Genomic DNA, 22,160 nt, shown 5'->3' with positions numbered 1-22,160 from the left:
CTGCAAATTAAATGTCATCCGGCTCGTCCTCGTTGTCGTCGTCGTGAGAGACGTTGGCAGACGACAATATGGCGTCCCAATCCTATGCTACCGACTTCGTTCATTAGCATATTTTTTTGTAGCATGGTATTTTTTACTTTCATTTCATATTGCATATTACGATGATACATTTTAATTTACAAAATTAATAATTAATTTTCTATTGCTATATTGCGACCATGGTCGAAACTAAAAAAATACCCCGGTATTCAATATGGAATGTCAGCATACACGGATTTGGTCATATACAGTAATTTTGGGAACATAACCACCGTAAATAAACAGTAAATAAAGCTTTAATGTACTGTATAAAAGAGGGAAATACACAAAAATAAAGATACATGTATTGCTGGACATTGTACATACAGTACATGTACGTATATGTATACACTTTCGCTTAACGACCAATTCGGTTAACGACGGCGCGCTGGTCCCAATTGTCGTCGTTAAACGAGGAGTGGTTGTAGTATATTTACTAATCATCAACTAGTATCATCACCATATAAACAAAATCGGACAAGTGATTTCATAATGTAAACAATACGTCCAATATGTGTTGTCGCCTGCCACTAAAACAAGAAGATATGGACTGCTTCACTGTGTGTACGTATTTACCTATGGTATTTTTATTTACATAGTCGTAAATTTGTGGTGAGTGCTCCAGCAAATTTGTAATGAGTGCTGAGACAATCGTGTCTTGCAGACTCCTTGCTTATGTTTTTGTGTTCAGTGGTTGGGTATATGGTAAATGCGTTCTTGTATGAGAATGACTTTTTTTTTTTATCTTAGAAATTTCTTTTGAATATTAGGGTGTGTCTTCCAAGATGCAGTGTCTTGCAAGCCGTAAAATACGGTATTTATTAATTTTATTTATTTATTATTATTTAATTATTATTATTATTATTTTTTTTTTCCTTTCTTTTTTAGGAATATGACCTGTGGAGCTACAGGTAGCAGGATTCCTAGTCCTATCCCCTGTCCCATTTTTTGTTACCTTTACGACTCAAGTGACTTGGCAGCATTTTTTTCCCCCACCACAGGGTAGGCGAACAAAGGAAATGAATATTCAGAGAAATGATACAGGACAGTAACAAGGGTTTGGGGAACAGCATAACAGAGGGACAGTCGTAGTATAATAAAAGTGTCATCATTTCTCTATGAATAGAGTCGTCCTCTATCACAGACAAAATGATGTGTGGCTCTGGTCTGTAGGGGTACCCCATAAAGACCCTGAAGTATCAACTGCATGCTACTTTGCCACAATAACATGCAGCCAATACCCCAGATGGGGCATTTTCCTGATCCAATCAACAAAGCGCTAAGTTGGAGCTCATTCGCTAGACTTTCTCTTCGACAATGTGTGTTGAAGTGTAGGAATATTATTGTGCATTTTATTTTTGTTGTGATAATAGAAGGATTACATACATTTTCTCAGTGAACATTGAAGCGTATTCCATGTATTTGTTTCTAATGCCATTTTTTCTTCTTTGACAGTTGCCATGTCGGACTGGCCCACAGACACAACACTCCCGCCTCAATGTGGAGCAGAACAAAGAGAGCCTTATCCAGATCAGCAAATACAAATTTTCACTTGTCATCTCTGGACTCACCAAAATTCTACAACGAGTCAATGAATTGGTTAGTAGAATTGTCATGCGAGAGTATATGGGTAGGATTTTTTTTTTTTTTTTTTTTTTTTTACCTCCATATATTATAGAAGTTTACAAAAAAAAAAAAAGCCATATGAGTATTCTGCCTGTATGGACTGGAGACTTTGCTGAAGGAAAGAAAAAACAGAGTATCCAGTACAAGACTAGCTAGGACAAAAATTTCTGACAATTCCATTTTGTTTGTTTACAATAAAAAGAGCCATATGAAGAATCGGCCTATATGGATTGGAGACTTTGCTGGAGGAAAGAAAAAACAGCAGAATATCCAGTACAAAACTTGATAGTACAAAAATTTCAGACAGATTACATTTTGTTTGTAACCAGTAAAATGAGAGGGCAAAATTTTAAACCCTGAAAGATGAGAACAAAATATGAAGAAAAGTGTAATTTCCCAAACAGAGCAGTAGAAAAATGGAACAGGTTTCCTGGAAAGGTAGTGTGCACAGATTGAAATGATTCATCAGTAATTCCAGTGCCCTGGATCTGTCTTGCTGGAGACCTGTAGGAAATGGGCATTGCAATTAATTCATTTCAAAGATAGTAAATAGATTTTGTGGTGTCTGTAGTGGGTGTAGGACCATATATATTGTGCTTAGTATCTTCTGTGTGGTGGTTGCATCTAGTATGTGTGTTGCCAGGCTGATTTTGTGCTGGATAATGACCTGAATATAGGTATGGCATTATTACTCTTATTTGTCTTGGGAGTGATCTTGGTTGATCTCTGGAGGGAGTGGTGAAGTACAGAATTCAGTGGTTTATAGAGTGTTTTGTGGTCTGAGTGTACTGTATAAGTTTTTGTGTGGAAGTGTTCAGGGGTACTGAATGCTTTATTTCATTTAGTTAGTAAAGTGTCTTTGGTTGGGAACTAAGGGAGTTGCCAAGCTGCACCTGCAAGAGCCCTACTGGACTTGACAAAGATAGAAGGTGGACAGAAGTTCAGTGGCACACCAGTGAATTTCAATCAACTCAAGATCATCAGCAGACCACACAGCAGTACAATTATCCCACCTCCACAAGGGGCCAGTGCTTAGTTTCCAGATCGAACCCAGTAACCTAACAGTCCAAGTGCATTGGGTGAAGGTGACAGCATGGGCTGCAGCTATGCACCTCCTGGCATAGTCTCCTCACCTGTTCACTTCCATCCACCTTGTCCCACATACCAACTGTGTACACTTTGTCACTTCCTCCTTAAAACAACCATTCTTCTACTCCTTCCCCTCTCTCCTTTGCCACCACCTATTCTTCTCTCAGCTTGTGGTATTCTCTCTCCTTTTCCTTCCCATTATTTGTTAATTTTCAGCACCTCTCATCCCTTTACTTCCTCTGTCGCTTTCCTCCACCCCCAGTTTCCCCTCTACCAAAATATAATCCGACACTCCCCCACCCTTCCCAAAAAACAAGAATTTCCAGAACTGCTATCCTTCCTTTTGATACCACAATATGATCCATTAATACCTTATCAATCACCCTTTTCCATGTATACTTATGCATGGCTATCTTCTTATACACAGAATTCGCTATCATCAACTCCCTTTCTTGACATATCTCTAACGTCATCTCCACAAAGATTCTGACCTGGTACCTGAAACTTTCCTTCTACTCCATCTATTGGCTCATCTATTCTAAAATTTAGATCCCTCAACACCATCACATTCACATTCCTACCACCACACTCTTAAACTCAAAATCACCCCTCCCTTTCAGCTTGGTTTTATGCTACCAATCTTCCCATTTGCCCACATCTGTGCTACAGCCATGCACATTTAATGACTAAAATTTTAGAGTTTTGGTTGGAGTTCTCACAGACTCTTGTAGGTTGAACATACTAAGGGCAGGATCCTATAGTCCCATTTTCCTGTCCTCTATTGCTTTTTATGACCCACATGGGAATCATGGTGGTAGAATTTTACCTCCGCTTTATTACAGATGATAAGAGATTAAGTTCTGGAAGTGAGAAAGGATAGTTTCAGGGCAACATACAAGAGGGAGTTGTATTACTAAAGTAGCATCATTCCTTAGTAAATTTTTTAGTCTTTACACAGACAAATGATGTGTGGCTCGGATCTGTAGGGCTGCTCTAAAACAGTCTTTAACCACTTTGGTACAATGATGCCTATGTAGGCATTGTGAGGCGCAAGTAGGTACATGAGGATGTTGGTGTCAGCTTCTTGATTATATATTTTTTTTATTGTAGTTATACATGAGTTACCTCTGTATTCTGTGAACTGGTTTAATCACATTTTCTGTGGTTATTATTACTCAGTAAAAGAGAGAGAGTAATACAGCAGTGACTTCATATTTTATAATGCAAGTAGTGTGATGAATCATACATATGGTAGCCAATGCTGCATGCCAGAATTTGACTCATACTGAAGTAGTTAAAGTGTGAAATTAAAAGCCCAACACCTTCCAATGGAAAAGGGATTCTAAAATTCAGGCCTTACTTTTGATATTCTTATGATCTTCAGCCCACACATCAAAGATCTGATAATGAAAATCAACAAGAAAATAATCTTAAGAATCAATTACAAAAACAGGCTTTGGACAAAAGGAACCAGTGACTACACTGTCTATAAATAGTTCATAAGAACCACACATAATTTCACTTCCACATCATGGTTCCCAACAATAAGCAGCAAAAACATAGTACCAGCACCATACTACTCAAGCATTTATAACTATTTTTTTTTTCTTAAAAGTGGCAATTTGCCGACAAGATTGACGAGATAAACACCATATGAGGACGGAGCCTTTATTTGTACGACGTTTCGCTTATTACAGCTTTTTCAAGTACAAGTTGAGATACAAATGCTTGAGATTAAATAAGGGGAAAGGAGGGAACGGGGAGAGAAAAGGGGGGGAAGGAAGAGGAGGAGGAGGAGGAGGAGAAGGGGGGGGATTGGACACTGGGAAAGGATGAGAATGCTGGCCCAAACGTCCGGGGGCGAAATGTCCACAAAGGGTGGTTTAGATATTTAATATTTTGCTGGCCATGGGTATTAGGGGAATAATGTGAGGCGAGATGTTAAACATGCCCCTGTTTTGTTCAATAGTGTTCGTTCCTTGAATGATTGCTGCTTCTAAACACTTCCTGCGGATTTTGTCTGGTTCTCGTATCAGCAGCTCTGGAAGAATGCAGAGCTGCTGATATGGGAACCAGACAAAATCCGCAGGAAGTGTTTAGAAGCAGCAATCATTCAAGGAACAAACACTATTGAACAAAGCAGGGGCATGTTTAACATCTCGCCTCACATTATTCCCCTAATACCCATGGCCAGCAAAATATTAAATATCTAAACCACCCTTTGTGGATATTTCGCCCACGGACGTTTGGGCCAGTATTCTCATCCTTTCCCAGTGTCCAATCCCCCCCCTTCTCCTCCTCCTCTTCCTTCCCCCCCTTTTCTCTCCCCGTTCCCTCCTTTCCCCTTATTTAATCTCAAGCATTTGTATCTCAACTTGTACTTGAAAAAGCTGTAATAAGCGAAATGTCGTACAAATAAAGGCTCCGTCCTCATATGGTGTTTATCTTGTCAATTTATAACAATCAACTTCCTATACCACACTAAACATGCACACAAAATAACTGTAACACAAAAAATTATTAAAAAAAACCTCAAACATATAGGAAGGATACAAGGGAACCTACTAAAATGGATAGAGGACTTCCTGATTGGTAGAAAAATGAGAGTAGTGCTCAGAGAAAAATATTCAGATTGGAAAGAGGTGATCAGCGGAGTACCTTAAGGATCTGTACTAGCTCCAATAATGTTTGTTATTTATGTGAATGACATGGATGATGATGTGAAATGTTACATGAGCTTTGCTGACAATGCCAAATTGTTAATGAAAGTAAAAACTGAAGACGATACGAATCACTGCAGGACGACCTGAATAAAGTATGCAAATGGAGTCAGAAATGGGAAGTGGACTTCAATATTAAGAGATGTAGCATAATGGAGTTTGGAAAAAGCAAAAACAGAATACATACATATACCAAGGCTTTTTCCCCCTTACAAGGGAGGTAGCCAAAAAGGAAAAGGCATAAAATCATTTCCACCCATTCCATCCCTGAATACACTCCACACCCCTCCACCCTCCCTCTTATCTTAGCACCTCCTGGATGACGGGTCATCCCTGCACCTTGTCCACTGCCCTGGGTCAGAAGCAGTGTCGCAAGACACAGCACATCCACAGCAAGGCTGCTTCATTAAATCGGCGACCCCCCTCTCCGTCCCCCCATTGCATAAAAGGAGAAGATGGGGAGAAATCCCTTTGGGCTGCGTCAAATTTTGCTCACACATACTACCTCACCCCCTATCCCCTCGCCCATTCCACCTCATGCAATCACAACATCATCCATATACAACCATTCTCCATTCACCACTGTCTTCTGTCCTCTCCTGTCCTTCCTCAACAGACATTCCCCTCTTCCCCAAAGCACCCTTCACCCCATCCATCCACCTCATCCTAGGACGTCCCCTCATGTTCACTCCCTCCACATCTGCCTTCCATACCTCTTTTACTAGTCTTTCTTCACTCATTCTTTCCATGTGTCCAAACCATCCTAATATTCTTTCATCAACCCTATCTCCCAACTCCCTTTCCACCCCTGTTCTCCTCCTCACCTCATTTCTCACTCTATGTAGCCTAGTAATCCCCATCATACTTCTCAGACACCTCATCTCAAACACATTCAAAGTCCTTCTCTCTTCCTCTCTTATGTTCCATGTTTCTGCCCTATACAGTGCTGTTGGCACAATCACTCCTTCATACAGTCTCCTTAGCATCCATTCCCAAATGTCTATTCCTCATTACACTCTTTAATCCACCAAGGCATTTACTCGCTTCTCTCAATCTACATTCTACCTCCACCTTCACTCCACCTTTTCCTGCCACATTTGCACCCAAGTATCTAAAACTATCCACTTCCTCCAGTCGCTCTCCCATAATGCTCACTTCCAGTCTACTGCCACTTTCACCCCTTGTACATCTCATCACCTTACTTTTACCCACATTTATCTTTAGCTTTCTTCTATCACATACTCTCCCAAATTCTATCACCAACTTCCTCAATCCCTCCTCCGATCCTGCCACAAACGCAGTGTCGTCCGCAAACAACAGCTGGCTCACCTCCCACTTTTCTCCATTTTCTTTAACCATCTCCAATCCCTGACCCACTACCCTTGCATTTACCTCTCGCACCACCCCATCCATGTATAAGTTGAACAGCCAGGGCGACATAACGCATCCTTGACGAAGTCCCACCTTTACCTCAAACCACTCACTCTCTCCATTTCTAATCCTGACACAAGCTCTACTACTCTCATAAAAACTCTTGACAGCTCCCAGAAGCTTTCCTCCTATCCCATATATCTGCATAACCTCCCACAGTGCCTTTCTGTCTACCCTATCATAAGCCTTTTCCAGATCCATAAAAGCCAAAAAAACATCCTTCCCCTTTCCTATAGCTTTCTCACATATCTTTCTTACCACAAAGATCTGATCTACACAACCTTTACCCATCTTAAATCCACACTGTTCCTCACCAATTACTCCTTCTGTTCCTCTCCTAATCCTCTCAATCAAGATCCTCCCATAAGCCTTCCCAACTACACTTAACAAGCTAATCCCTCTGAAACTACTACATTCACACTTGTCCCCTTTTCCCTTGTAAAGAGGAACTATACAGGCACTCCTCCAGTCCTCCGGCACTCTACCCTCTCTCCAGCAAACATTAAATAACCTCACCAGCCAGTCCACCATCATTGTACCTCCTTTTCTTAGACATTTTTCATGGCATCCATCCAGACCAGGTGCCTTACCTGCTTTCATCATCTTAACAACTGCCTTCACCTCATCCTTCCTTATTTCTCCTCCATTCTCCTCACTCATCACTCTCATTTTCTTAGCATTTCCCACTGCAACTATCTTTCCCTCCCTATCCTCCTTCACATTTAGCAACTCCCTAAACTATTCTGCCCATCTTCTCCTTACTGCCTTCTCTTCCATTATCATCTCTCCATCTGCACCTTTTACCTTTTCTTCTCTACTTGATTCGCCTCCTCTTCCTCTCTTAATTTCTTTCCAAAATATCTTTTTATTACTTTCAAAATTTTCTGTCATACTCTTACCCCATTTCACATCTGCTCTCCTCTTTGCCTCCTTTACCTTTTGCTTTACTTCTCTTTTCTTTTCTTTGTACCTCTCGTATGACTCCCTCGTCCTATTTTGTAACCAATCTGTGAAAGCTCGCTTCTTCTCTTCTACAACCTTCTTTGTTGCCTCATCCCACCATTCACTACCCTTTCTTCTATTGCCTCCTGTCCTTCTTGTTCCACACACCATCCTTGCACACTTTATGACTCCCTCCTTGAACCATCCCCATTCCTCCTCCACACCTAGCTCTACTCTATCCTTTACTCCCTCCGACTCCTCCTTCAGCTTCTTCTTGTACTCCTTCTCCTTTTCCTTTTCATTCAAAGAGTTCACTCTAAGCACCTCCCTACCTTTTGTCCCTTTCCTCTTTCTCCACATATCCTCCACTCTCAACTTACCTTCCACCAAAAAATGATCTGATATTCCCCCACCCACCCTTTAGCACATGTACATCCTTAACTCTTCCTATCATAATCCTATTTACCACTACATAATCCATCAACGCTCTTTCTACCACCCTTCCCTCCACCACCCTCTTCCATGACTGTGTGCTTATGTTTGACTTTCTTCCGAAACACTGTATTTGCTATCATCAACTCTCTAGACACATTTCCACCATCAACTCTCCACTACGATTCTTTCCTGGAACTCCACATTTCCCAACCACTCCATCGATTGGACCATTTCCTGTCCTAGCATTAAGGTCTCCCAGTACTATTACATTGACATTTCTTCCTAAATCCTCTATGCACTCATTTAAATCTATCCAAAAGGCCTCCCTTTCTTCTACACTCTTCTCACTGCCAGGCCCATATGCACTTACAAAGACCCACATCTCCTTTCTCAGTTTCACCTTCATCCACATTATCCTTGAGGAAACCTCCTTCCACTCCACTACACGTTTACCTATCACTTCACATACTAGAATAGCAACCCCTTCCTTTCCTCGCCCTCTTCACTCCTGACAACCTCCCACTTACACTCCCAAACTTACACTCCCAAACTTACACTCACCCTTCCCTTTCAACTTAGTTTCACTCAAAGCCAACCCATCCATCTTTCTTCTCACAAACATACTACCTATCTCTTCCCTTTTACTCTCATCTGTACCACATCCATGCACATTAAAAGACCCAAACCTTAGGGTGCTGGTCTGAAAACTCCCAGACCCTCTTATGCCTTTACTTTTTTGTTTAGGAATGTCCCCTGTGGGGCTACAAGGAGAAGGATGCCTAGTCCCAATCCCCGTCCCTTCCTTCTCGCCTCCTACGATCCAAGTGGGAATACTTGGTGGCAGAATATCAGGACAATATAAAATTGGAACCAAGGAGGTAAAGAAGGAGAGATCTGAAAAAGATTTGGTTGTAATTGTCTCAAACGACTTGTCCTATGACAAACAGATAAACAAAATTGTTGGAGAATCCTACAGCTTGCTAAGATCAATAAAAGTGGCATTTACATATTTGGATGAAGAAACTATTAAAAAAATATTGGTCACACTGATAAGGCCTAGACTAGAATATGCGAGGACATTGTGGTCACCCAGTACCAAAAAGAATATAAAGAAAATAGAATCCAGAGAGCAGCAACAAAAATGGCACCTGCACTTGCAAACTTGTCATATGAGGAGAGATTGGCTAAACTAGATTTACCAACTGGAGCAAAGAAGAGAGAGAGGTGACCTACTGACCATCTACAGAATCATGAAAGGCACAGAAATACTTGATAGAGAGGACTTGTTAAACTGGGACAGGAGAAGCACAAGAGGACATGAAAAGAAAAGAAAAAAAACATAGCTACAGAAAAGGTCTGAAGAAAAAGTTTTTTACATAGAGTGGTAGACACTTGGAACAAACTGGACAAGGAAATAGTGTGCACAAAAACCATTCATGAGTTTAAAAGCAAACTAGACACTGCGAGATACAAAGGTGGGACACCACAAGTGTAGCTCTTCTTCCCGCAAAATACAACTAGGTAAATACTGAAAGAATGCATAGAGGAGTTAAAGGACAAAATATACAATATAATTAACCTCTTCACTCCGGGGCACATCGCATGTCTGGCAGCATTAGCTGCCCAACGTGCGATGTTGCGTCATAATAATCGCATTATAAAAAATAAAGTCAGTGCTCAATTGTTCGTTCTCTTTCACCCGTGTATTTTGATAACCATAGAAAATTGATGAAGCCAGTTTAGAGAGAATGGAGATTACGTAGGTACAACTACAATAAATATAATCAAGATGCTGACGTCGGCATCATCGAGTACCCACTTGCTCCTCATGCCGCCTACGTAGGCGTCACCATATGGAAGTGGTTAAATACTCAAAGAAGGAAGGGTACCACAGGACTGGAAAAATGCAAATATTGTACCAATATATAAAGGAGGAAACAGGGAAGATCCAACCAACTACAGACCAGCCTCCCTAACAAGCTCAGTAGCAAAAATATGTGAAAAAGTTACCAAAAGTAGATTGGTTAAACATCTGGAAGAAAAAACTATACTGAATCCAGATCAATTTAGATTTAGACAAGGAAGATCATGTACAACAAACCTGATCTGCTTCTATTCGAGACTAATAGAAATAATACAAGAAAGGGATGGATGGGCAGACTGTGCCTTTCCAGACCTACAAAAAGCATTTGATAAAGTACCACACAAGAAACTAATAAGAAAAATAGAATCAATAGCTGGCATCAGAGGAATATTATTGGAATGGATGGTAGACTTCCTGACTGGGAGAAAAATGAGGGTAGTAATTAGAGACAAATACTCGAATTGGGAAGAAATGATAAGTGGTTTCCCGCAAGATTTGGTACTGGCTCCAGTCATATTTGCCATATATATAAATGACATGGATGAAAGAGTAGAGTTTTATATGAATTTCTTCACAGGTAACTCAAAAATACTAAAGAAAGTAAGAACATAGGAGGATTGTGAATCATTACGGTTAGACCTAGACAAAATCTGGAAATGGACTCAAAAGTGGGAAGTGAACTTAAATATCAAGAAATGTAGTATAATGGAGTTTAGAAAAAGTAAAAATAGAATATAAAGAAATTATAAAATTGGTGAAGAAGTTAAAAAAGTGAACTTGGAAAGAGACCTTGGAGTAATAATCAACAAAGACTTGACACTGGACAAACATATTAATAAAATAGTCAGACAAACCTTCAACCTATTAAGGTCAATGAAAGTGTCATTTGACCACTTGGATGAGGAAATGATTAAAAAAATATTAGTTACACTACATACATATACCAAGGCTTTTTCCCCCTTACAAGGGAGGTAGCCAAAAAGGAAAAGGCATAAAATAATTCCCACCCATTCCATCCCTGAATACACTCCACACCCCTCCACCCTCCCTCTTATCTTAGCACCTCCTGGATGACGGGTCATCCCTGCACCTTGTCCACTGCCCTGGGTCAGAAGCAGTGTCGCAAGACACAGCACATCCACAGCAAGGCCGCTTCATTAAATCGGCGACCCCCCCCTCTCCGTCCCCCCATACATAAAGGAGAAGATGGGGAGAAATCCCTTCAGGCTGCATCAAAATTTGCTCACTCCCCATCCCCCCGCCCATTCCATCTCATGCATCACAACATCATCCATATACAACCATTCTCCATTCACCCCTGTCTTCTGTCCTCTCCCGTCCTTCCTCAACAGACATTCCCCGCCTCCCCAAAGCCCTCTTCACCCCATCCATCCACCTCATCCTAGGATGTCCCCTCATCTTCACTCCCTCCACATCTGCCTTCCATACCTCTTTTACTAGTCTCTCTTCACTCATTCTTTCCATGTGTCCAAACCATCCTAATACTCTTTCATCGACCCTATCTCCCAACCCCCTTTCCACCCCTGTTCTCCTCCTCACCTCCTCATTTCTCACTCTATCCAGACTAGTAACCCCCATCGTACTTCTCAGACACCTCATCTCAAACACATTCAAACTCCTTCTCTCTTCCTCTCTTATGTTCCATGTTTCTGCCCCATACAGTGCTGTTGGCACAATCACTCCTTCATACAGTCTTCTCTTAGCATCCATTCCCAAATGTCTATTCCTCATTACACTTTTTAATCCACCAAGGTATTTACTCGCTTCTCTCAATCTACATTCTACCTCCACCTTCACTCCACCTTTTCCTGCCACATTTGCACCCAAGTATCTAAAACTATCCACTTCCTCCAGTCGCTCTCCCATAATGCTCACTTCCAGTCTACTGCCACTTTCACTCCTTGTACATCTCATCACCTTACTTTTACCCACATTTATCTTTAGCTTTCTTCTATCACACACTCTCTCGAACTCTGTCACCAACTTCCTCAATCCCTCCTCCAATCCTGCCACAAGCGCAGTGTCGTCCGCAAACAACAGCTGGATCACCTCCCACTTTTCTCCATTTTCTTTAACCATCTCCAATCGCTGACCCATACCCTTGCATTTACCTCTCGCACTACCCCATCCATGTATAAGTTGAACAGCCAGGGCGACATAATACATCCTTGACGAAGTCCCACCTTTACCTCAAACCACTCACTCTCTCCATTTCTAATCCTGACACAAGCTCTACTACTCTCATAAAAACTCTTAACAGCTCCTAGAAGCTTTCCTCCTATCCCGTATATCCGCAAAACCTCCCACAATATCTGTCTACCCTGTCGTAAGCCTTTTCCAGATCCATAAATGCCCAAAAAATATCCTTCCCCTTTCCTGTAGCTTTCTCACATATCTGTTGTACCACAAAAATCTGATCTACACAACCTCTACCTGTCCTAAATCCACACTGTTCCTCACCAATTACTCCCTCTGTTCCTCTCCTAATCTTCTCAATCAAGATCCTCCCATAAGCCTTCTCAACTACACTTAACAAGCTAATCCCTCTGAAACTACTACATTCACACTTGTCCCCTTTTCCTTTGTAAAGTGGAACTATACAGGCACTCCTCCAGTCCTCCGGCACTCTACCCTCTCTCCAGCAAACATTAAATAACCTCACCAGCCAGTCCACCATCACTGTACCTCCTTTTCTTAGACATTCTGCATGGCATCCATCCAGACCAGGTGCCTTACCTGCTTTCATCATCTTAACAACTGCCTTCACTTCATCCTTCCTTATTTCTCCTCCATTTTCCTCACTCATCATGGTCATTTTCTTAGCATTTCCCACTGCAACTATCTTTCCCTCCCTATCCTCCTTCACATTTAGCAACTCCCTAAAATATTCTACCCATCTTCCCCTAACTGCCTTCTCTTCCATTATCATCTCTCCATATGCACCTTTTACTTTTTCATCTCTACTTGATTCGCCTCCTCTTCCTCTCTTAATTTCTTTCCAAAACATCTTTTTATTACTTTCAAAATTTTCTGTCATACTCTTACCCCATTTCACATCTGCTCTCCTCTTTGCCTCCTTTACCTTTTGCTTTACTTCTCTTTTCTTTTCTTTGTACCTCTCATATGACTCACTAATAAGACCAAAATTGGAGTACGCAGCAACACTATGGACACCCAGTACTAAAAAGAATATAAAGAAATTAGAAAGAGTACAAAGAGCAACAACAAAGTTGGCACCAACTCTCTCCAAATTAACATATGAACAAAGACTGTCCAAATTGGAATTACCAACTCTGGAACAAAAAAGAGAAAGAGGAGATCTGCTGACTATAGAATCATGAATGGAATGGAAATCCTAGATAGGAATGATTTACTAAAATGGGACAATGGAAAAACAAGAGGACACGAAAAGAAACTCAAAAAGGATAACTATAGAATAGAAGAGATTTGAAAAAAAGCCTCCCACATAGAGTACTGGATACCAGGAATAATTTAGATAAAGAAACAGTTTATGCAAACACTATTCAAGATTTTAAGAAAAAACTTGATGCTGAAAGATACAAAGACAGGTCACCACAAGCACAGCTCCCCTCCCATATAATACAACTTGGTAAATATATACATACTCGGATCACTAAACAAGGCCATCAAGACAAACCACCAAACTCAACAATCCCCACCGGGAAAAAGTCCTGCATCTGATAAAAACCACACTGGTATGCCTCTACTCAGACCACTTTCCAGCATTGAAACAGTACTAACACAGAATAGGCCTGACCAAAATTCAAACTGCCCCTTATACAACCACCACACAGAAGACTCAGAACACTATATACTAAAGTGATGATTCAGTTTAACATCACAAACTCCCCCTATCAGGAGGCTAGGACAGTGACCCTTACAGCACTTTGTAGTGTGGAATATAATTAACCATGCCCTTGATCCAACTTCCAGGTGGCAGAGTTCAAACTGCCATTACCTTGACCTTCATTGCAAGTAGTGATGCATCCTTCATACTGAAATATCCCACATTAACAGTCCCTAGACAACAACATAGTACATCTTCCCTGAGTTACTTGTGGTCCCATCCAGAGGCTGTTGATGGTTACCTGAAGGCTGCAGGTCTTTTGCGAGAAATACCAGGGACAATGAATTGATTGATTGATTGGACCTGATGTGGATGTTTGAGATTTTGTTTGGATATTATGTATGGGAGTTCCTCAATTTTATGGCCAATTCTACATTTGTGCTGGTCAAAGAGTGGGCCTTCAGTGTCTGGTTTGATTTTATCTATTTCTTTTATTATTTATTGGAGAACTGCTTATTGATGATGTTGCATTATTGTTTTGGTGATGGTATTTTCCCCTGATTTGCTCCAACTTCTTCATGGGTAGGGTTAGGGGACTTAATTTTTATTATTATTATTCTATTTATTTATTTATTTATTTATTTATTTATTTATTATTATTTTTTTTTAAACAGCTTTCAATGTTATGCTATTATCTGTCTATATACCAAGGGCTTTTTCTCCCATATGCGGGAGGTAACCAAGTAAAAAAACTCAGGTCCACTCCCATCCATTCCACTCTCATCCACTACCCTTGCTTCCCCACCACCTCAGACCCTTGTGGATGAAGGATCATTCTGTTCTGCCCACTACCCTGGCCATTATCAGTTTTTCTATATTTTGTTAGTTTTTCCCAGTGGATGGGGTGGTGCGAGAGGGTAGTGGGTCAGGGGTTGGAGATGATTAAAGAAAATGGAGAAAAGTGGGAGGTGAGCCAGTTGTTGTTTGCCGATGACACTGCGCTTGTAGCAGGACCAGAGGAGGGATTGAGGAAGTTAGTGACAGAGTTTGAGAGTGTGTGTGAAAGAAGGAAGCTGAAGATAAATGTGGGCAAAAGTAAGGTGATGAGATGTACAAGGGGAGAGAGAGCATTAAGGGAGGAAGTGGATAGTTTAAGATACTTGGGTGCAAATGTGACAGGAAAGGGAGGAGTGGGGGCAGAGGTAGAATGTAGATTGAGAGAAGCAAGTAAATGCCTTGGTGGATTAAAAAGTGTAATGAGAAATAGACATCTGGGAATGGATGCTAAGAGGAGGTTATATGAAGGAGTGATTGTGCCAACAGCAATGTACGGGGCAGAAACATGGAACATGAGAGAGGAAGAGAGAAGGAGTTTGAATGTGTTTGAGATGAAATGTCTGAGAAGTATGATAGGGGTTACTAGGCTAGATAGAGTGAGAAATGAGGAGATGAGGAGGAGAACAGGGGTGAAAAAGGAGCTGGGAGATAGGGTTGATGAAAGAATATTAGGATGGTTTGGACACATGGAAAGAATGAGTGAAGAAAGATTAGTAAAAGAAGTGTGGAAGGTGGAGGTGGAAGGAGTGAATATGAGGGGGCGTCCTAGGATGGGGTGAAAGGGGCTTTACAAAAGAGAGGAATGTCTGTAGAGGAAGGAGAGGAGAGGACAGAAGCTAGGGGTGAATGGAGAAGGGTTGTAAATAGATGAGGCTGTGATGCATGAGGGGGAGTGGGTGGGGGATGGGGGGTGAAGAAGTATGTATGAGAAAAAAAAATTGACGCAGCCTGAAGGGATTTCTCCCCATCTTCTCCTTTCCTGCATGAGGGGATGGAGAGGGGGGGGTCACCAAATTTATGAAGTGGCCTTGCTGTGGATCTGCTATGTCTTGCAACACTGCTTCTGACACAGGGCAGTGGACAGGATGCAGTGATGACCCGTCATCCAGGAGGTGCCGAGATGGGAGGGAGGGAGGAGGGTGGAGGGGAGTGGAATATATGGGAAATGAAATGGGTGGGAGTGATTTCTATGCCTTTTTCTTTTTGGTTACCCCCCATGTAAGGGGGGAAAAGCCTTTGGTATGTGTATATATGCTGTTTTCTGACATAATTTTGTGATGTTTTTGTTTAATTGGTGTAGTCATTCTTTTTCTTGTTCTGTTAGGTTGTATTTCCTTTTAAATCTATTCCTTTTTTTTTTTTTTTTTTTTTTTTTTTTTTTCGCGTTCTCATTGGGGTTGAAATTTTTCTTCCAGTCTCTGGAAATGTTTCTTGCCTTCTGGATGGTAGTTACTATTGCATGCCCTGCTCTATATAGGGATATGTACAGGTCTGTTTTAAAGGTTTCCAACTTTTTCTCTGTCTTCTGAACTTTTGCCAGTATGCATTTTGGTAGCTTTATAAATGTTCTTTTGCTAACAAGATTGAATACTTTATATGATAAAAATTTCTTTTCTTTTTTCAGCGACCACATGGGCCTGATTTTGAAAAAAATTTCTACGAGTCATTGCTAATTGTCCTGGATACCCTTGAAAAGTGCCTCTCCTCACAGCCCAAGGACACAACTACCGGTAGATTTGATGATGCCATGAATGTGAAGCTCCTTTTGAGGGAGATTTGCCAATTTATAGGTAAGGATTATAAGTTACCCATCTTTTGCATGTGCATTTGAAGGACCTGGTACTTTTGCTAGATATATCAAGGTAATATATATCACTTTGCTAATATCTTTGTTATTTGACTTTTATATATATATCACTGGTGAGAAATGTAGTAACACGTTTGTAAATATCAACTAACACCACAGTTGGAAAAAAGAAGAGTTGAATAAGAGAGTGTATATTTCGACTGCTAACTGCAATCCTCTTCAGTAAAGGATTGCAGTTAGCAGTCAAAATATATAGACTTGCTTATTCAACTTTCTTTTTTGTGACTGTGGTGTTAGTTGTTATATATATATATATATATATATATATATATATATATATATATATATATATATATATATATATATATATATATATATATATATATATATTGTACATTGATTTAATGTATTCTAAACTGTAACAACAAAATTACCTTTCATTGGATGTAAAAGCAAACCAGTGGAATTAGTTTGCTTGCAATCTTTAGAGGCCTTTTGACTTAAGGAAAGACTGATACTTATAATTAAAGATTTGAGTAATAGCCAGTGTCATTGCTTTTAGAATTTCTCAAAACATTTTTAGAATGTAAGTTTCACATCCTGTATGATACCAGACATTGTGTAGTGTAACAACCTAAACATCCTCAGATCTTCCCAATGAGAACCCAATGGTGATACAACTGAAGAATTTGGCCTCCAAGGTCCTCTTCGCTCTCAGTCTTAACAACTTTAATGCCGTCTTCAATAGAATATCAGCCAGGTACTGGAGAAGAAGGAAATTCAATGTATTAGTTGAATTATTATTGTCTAATGATAATCACTGTTTATTTATATTCATACACAGTAAAGATTTTTTTTCCAATGTTTTTGAAATCTGGGGCTATTTGTTGTTACTTATGAATTGACATAATATTTTTCAATGGAATTATGATTGAATATGTCAAGTCTGCTCTTGTAAGCCATGATACATAGTACTGCAGAATTGAAAACTAGAAATATGACTACCGTATATACTCGCATATAGGTCACACTTTTTTTAAACTTTTTCCACTCGACATTAATGAGGGACAGCACTACTGTCACCGAAGTAGCAACAATTGGTGATTTCAATGTGACAATGACACGGAATTTCAGTGGTGTTTGCACACTATGCATAGGAAAGTTTTTCATTTTTTTCAAGCCTTTTGTATGCATAAAATATATATATCAAAGGTTCCTACTGACTTCCTGCTTTAAACTGAACTATTGCTGCTAGAAAATCATATATCAATTACAATAAAATCGTAAAATATTCTCTTTTCCAACTCTTTCATATGTTTTATAGTGTTTATAAGCAATGTGACCTTGACCCATTGTTTACCGTATGTTACCATACATCACCTGTTTCACTTGTGGCTGCGTTTCTATGATATGTGCGCAAATTATGTTTTTGTAGCATAACATAACATCCCATAACATAAATAAACTTATGATTTTCGTAATAAGGAATTATGATTTTTGTAAACTTCCATTATGACTACTGTACTGTTAGATCTACGGTAGATCGCACGGAGTTTTAGGCCTAAAAATGCAAACCCTAATCATAGGTACTGGTAAGAGAAAGAGCTATGAAGTAGGTTTTAAGCAGAAAGTGGTGGATTACGCAGAAGAACTTGGAAATAGATTTGCAGAAAGGGAGTTTGGGGCTTCAGAAAAGGTACTGAGGGGATGGAGAAAGCAGAAAGATCAGCTTAAAGAAATGCAGAAATCCAAGATAGCAGCAAGGTTTTCAGTATCTCCATACCAAAGTTTTGAAAAACAATTGTTTGATTGGGTTGTAGACCTTAGAAATAATGGCCTTATTGTGGTTTGATTTTTTTTGGTCAAGTTGACTATAACATTGTGTACGCAAGCGCATTTGTTTACGATTATAGTTTTAGAAACGCAACAGTTGTGTATGTAAGTTTGCATTATGTGCACGCGTGACAGTCGGACAATCAACATGTGTTCTGATATTAATTTTGTGTAAAGTTTTGAAATAAAGGTAAGTATCTGATCATTTTTATATGTGAATGGGTCTTGTAAATCACCAGATTATAGTGCGACCTATCCATGGGTCAACCACAAATAACCACTTTGACAACCACAAACTAGCGGTGTGACCTATACGCGAGTATATACAGTACATTGGCAGAGTATGGATATATTATAGCTGCTGGAGTTTTATGATATTATTTAGATTAGTTACTTTTTGCTGAAAAAAAAAATCTAAAAAGTATCACAAACTACAACATTTACAAGGGGGGAAAAGCCCTTGATATATAGATAGTTACTTTTGAAAATAATTTGTTGGGCATATATAGGTAATTTATTGCCATTTGAGAGCTAATGTATATTTGTATTTCAGATTACAGGAGCTTAGTACAAGCAGTACAGAAGAAAACACTGACTATAGCGACATTGAATTGATACAGCACATTAATGTGGATGTAGTCAGACTCATCAAGCTACTCAATGGTAGGCTGGTAGCAGTAATAATTATATTGGTATCAATTCTCTTCATTATTGCACACAAATTTGGAGTCTGTTACTGTCTACACACTCACAGCTCATACCATCAATACTGCATTCACTCAGAAACCTTTTTACTACTTGTCCTTAATAATGTGTGTGGTGGAATGGGGTGGAAGGAGGGTTCTTCAAAGTCCCCTTCCATATGATGATTAGGCGTCATGAGGCACAAGTGTATATGAGGATGCCAGAGTTGGTGTCTTGATTATTATTTTGTGATTATAGCTGAGTGACCCCATATTCTGTGAGCTGGCTTGATCATATTTTCTGTTATTAATATTCAGAGTGAAAGAGGACAAGTACTACAGCTGTAACTTTATATTGTATGGCGAGTATTGTGATACATCATCAAATCAATGTACATCAGGCAGCTGATGTTGCCTGCAAGAATTGGACTTGTATTGAAGGGGTTAATGCAGATGAAGGTGAAACTACAAAGGGAGATGTGAGTCTTTGTAAGTGCATGTGGGCTGGTAGTGAGAAGAGTGTAGAGGAAAGGGAAGATTTTGGATAGATTTAAATGAGTTCATAGAGAGTTTTGGGAGAAATATCAATGTAGTGGTATTGGGAGATCTCAGTGTTAGGGTAGGGGATGAACCAATAGACTGAATGGTAGGGAAGTGTGGAGTGCCAGGTAAAAATTGTAATGGAGAGTTGGTAGTGGAGATGTGTATAGAGAGTTTATAATAGCTAACACAGTATTTAGGAAAAGTCAAATATGAGCACATATAGGAGAGGGTGGTGGATGGAAGGGTGGTTGATAAGGCTTTCATGGACTATGTAGTGGTATCCAGGAGAAGAGTAGGAAGAGTTTTGGATGTACATGTTTTTAGGGGAGAGTTGCAGAATATCAGATAATTTTTTGGTGGAAGGTAAGTTGAGAGTGGAGGATAGATGGAGAAAAAGGAAAAGGACAGAAGTAAGGAGGTGCTTAGAGTAAACTGTTTAAATGAGAAGGAAAAGGAGCAGGAGTACAAGAAGAAGCTGAGAGAAGTGTGGGAAGTGGTGAAGGATAGAGTAGAGGTAGAAGTGGAGGAGGAATGGGAGTGTTTCAAGGAGGGAGTAACAAGGTGTGCAAAGATGGTGTGTGGAAAAAGGAGGATTGGAGGAAATGGAAGGGTAGATAGTGATGGGATGATGAAATAAAGATGTGGAAGAGAAGAAGTAAGCATTCATGATCTAGTTGCAAAGTAGGACGAGAGAAACATATGAAACATACAAAGAAAAAAAGTAAAACATAAGATAAAGGAGGCAATAAGGAGAGTAGATGTAAAATGGAGGAGTATGACAGAAAATTAAAAGTAATAAAAATATCTGTAAGGAAATTAAGAAAGGAAGGGGAGGTAAATCAAGTAGAGAAGAAAAGGTAAAAGGTGCAGACGAAGAGGTGATAATGGAAGAGGAGGCAGTAAGGGGAAGATGGGCAGAGTGTTTTAGGGAGTTGTTAAATGTGGAGTAGTAGTAGCAGTGGGAGGCACTAAGAAAATGACAGTGATGGGTGAGGAAACTGGAGGAGAAATAAGAAAAGATGAGGTGCAAGTAGTTATCAAAATTAAGAGAGCAGGTAAGGCCCTGGGTTAGATAGGTGTCATGTGGAGTGTCTGAAAAAGTAAGGTACAGTAATTGTGGCCTGGCTAGTGAGATTTAATGCGTGTCTAAGGAAGGGTCGAGTGTCAGAGGACTGGAGTGCCTCTGTAGAAAAAGAGAAAAGGGGACATGTGAATATAGTGCAGGTCAAAGCTCCCATACTCGGCAATCTAAGATCTGGCAACACCGTGTCTAAGGAAGGGTCGAGTGTCAGAGGACTGGAGTGCCTCTGTAGAAAAAGAGAAAAGGGGACATGTGAATATAGTGCAGGTCAAAGCACCCAAACTCGGCAATCTAAGATCTGGCAACACCGTAACTTGGCTACAATTATGTCATAAAAAATCCAGAGCACCTTAAAAAAAAGGCATCATAGTTCTCAGTATGACTGCTTGGTGCCATCATGGTTGTTTCCCACCACCAGTTTAAGTGTGGTGGTTTGTTGTGATAGTACTGTTGAGTCCACTGTTATTTCATGTAATCTTTTGGATACTTTCCTCTCCTAAGTTCTCTTTGATTTTTTCAGTCATTTCTTGTGTTTTGTTGTTTACCTCTTTTTTTAAGTTTTCACTATTAGTAGTATCATTAATTCTCTTCTTTTTATTATCACTCCTCTGCTCTCTCATATCATTTTTCATTTCCTTAATCTCGTTTCTTAGATCCTAGTTTTCCTTGGGTCGGAAATTTCAATGCTTGTGCTAAGCAATCCATTAGTCCAATGATTTCATTCCTTAACCTCTTCAGTATGGGCCAAAATCTCGCGGGCAGCATTAGCTGCCAGACGTACGATGTGTCGTAATAATACTCGCATCATAAAATATAGTCACCGCTTATATCGATCGTTCTCTCTTTCACCCATGAATTTTGATAACCATAGAAAATGTGATGAAGACAGTTTAGAGAGTATGTCATTACGCAGGGGCAACTACAATAAATATAATCAAGACGCCGATATGGCAGCCTCGCGTATCCACTTGCTCCTCATGCCGCCTACGTATGCGGCACCATATGGAAGGGGTTAAGTCCATAATTTCATTCTCTCACCATATCCTTTTTTTGCTCATTTCCCTCTCTATCTCTAAGATTCGACTTAAACTCCATCTTTTGTACTAATTGAATCCAGAAAAAGCATCATTGTGATATTCCTGCATGGCTGCTGGAGCTCATAAAGTTTGTTTACATTAGGGTTCGGCATGGTGTTACTAGATGGCTCTGATTTGCAGTTGTCGTTCGAGTCAGACTTTTCATTATTTTTCTTCATTTTTTGCTAATTGCGTCTTAATACATTTAACTAGCACTGCAGAGATATCATTTAGGACACCCACGATTTCTCCCCTCCCCTACAATACAAACCAGGTTTCCTTTTTC

The 22,160-nt window shown here is 39.9% G+C and overlaps 1 protein-coding gene across 1 annotated transcript in view; it reads left to right on the top strand.

Annotated features, from left to right (window-relative positions):
• Nucleotides 1–713: 713 nt before the first annotated feature.
• LOC143023144 (neurofibromin-like) overlaps nucleotides 714–22,160 on the top strand; it is a 375,045-nt gene continuing 353,598 nt past the window's right edge. Inside the window, exons 1-5 of the mRNA XM_076181656.1 lie at nucleotides 714–776; nucleotides 1,534–1,677; nucleotides 16,476–16,641; nucleotides 17,307–17,418; nucleotides 19,045–19,154. Coding sequence (XP_076037771.1) covers nucleotides 714–776; nucleotides 1,534–1,677; nucleotides 16,476–16,641; nucleotides 17,307–17,418; nucleotides 19,045–19,154 — 595 coding nt within the window. The remainder of the gene's footprint in view (nucleotides 777–1,533; nucleotides 1,678–16,475; nucleotides 16,642–17,306; nucleotides 17,419–19,044; nucleotides 19,155–22,160) is intronic.

Source organism: Oratosquilla oratoria, unplaced genomic scaffold, assembly GCF_046742065.1.
Source record: "Oratosquilla oratoria isolate Oo_2021 unplaced genomic scaffold, ASM4674206v1 SCAFFOLD45, whole genome shotgun sequence".
NCBI lineage: Eukaryota > Metazoa > Arthropoda > Malacostraca > Stomatopoda > Squillidae > Oratosquilla > Oratosquilla oratoria.
Note: the sequence above shows the minus strand (reverse complement) of the source record. Positions and strands in the feature narration are given on the sequence as shown.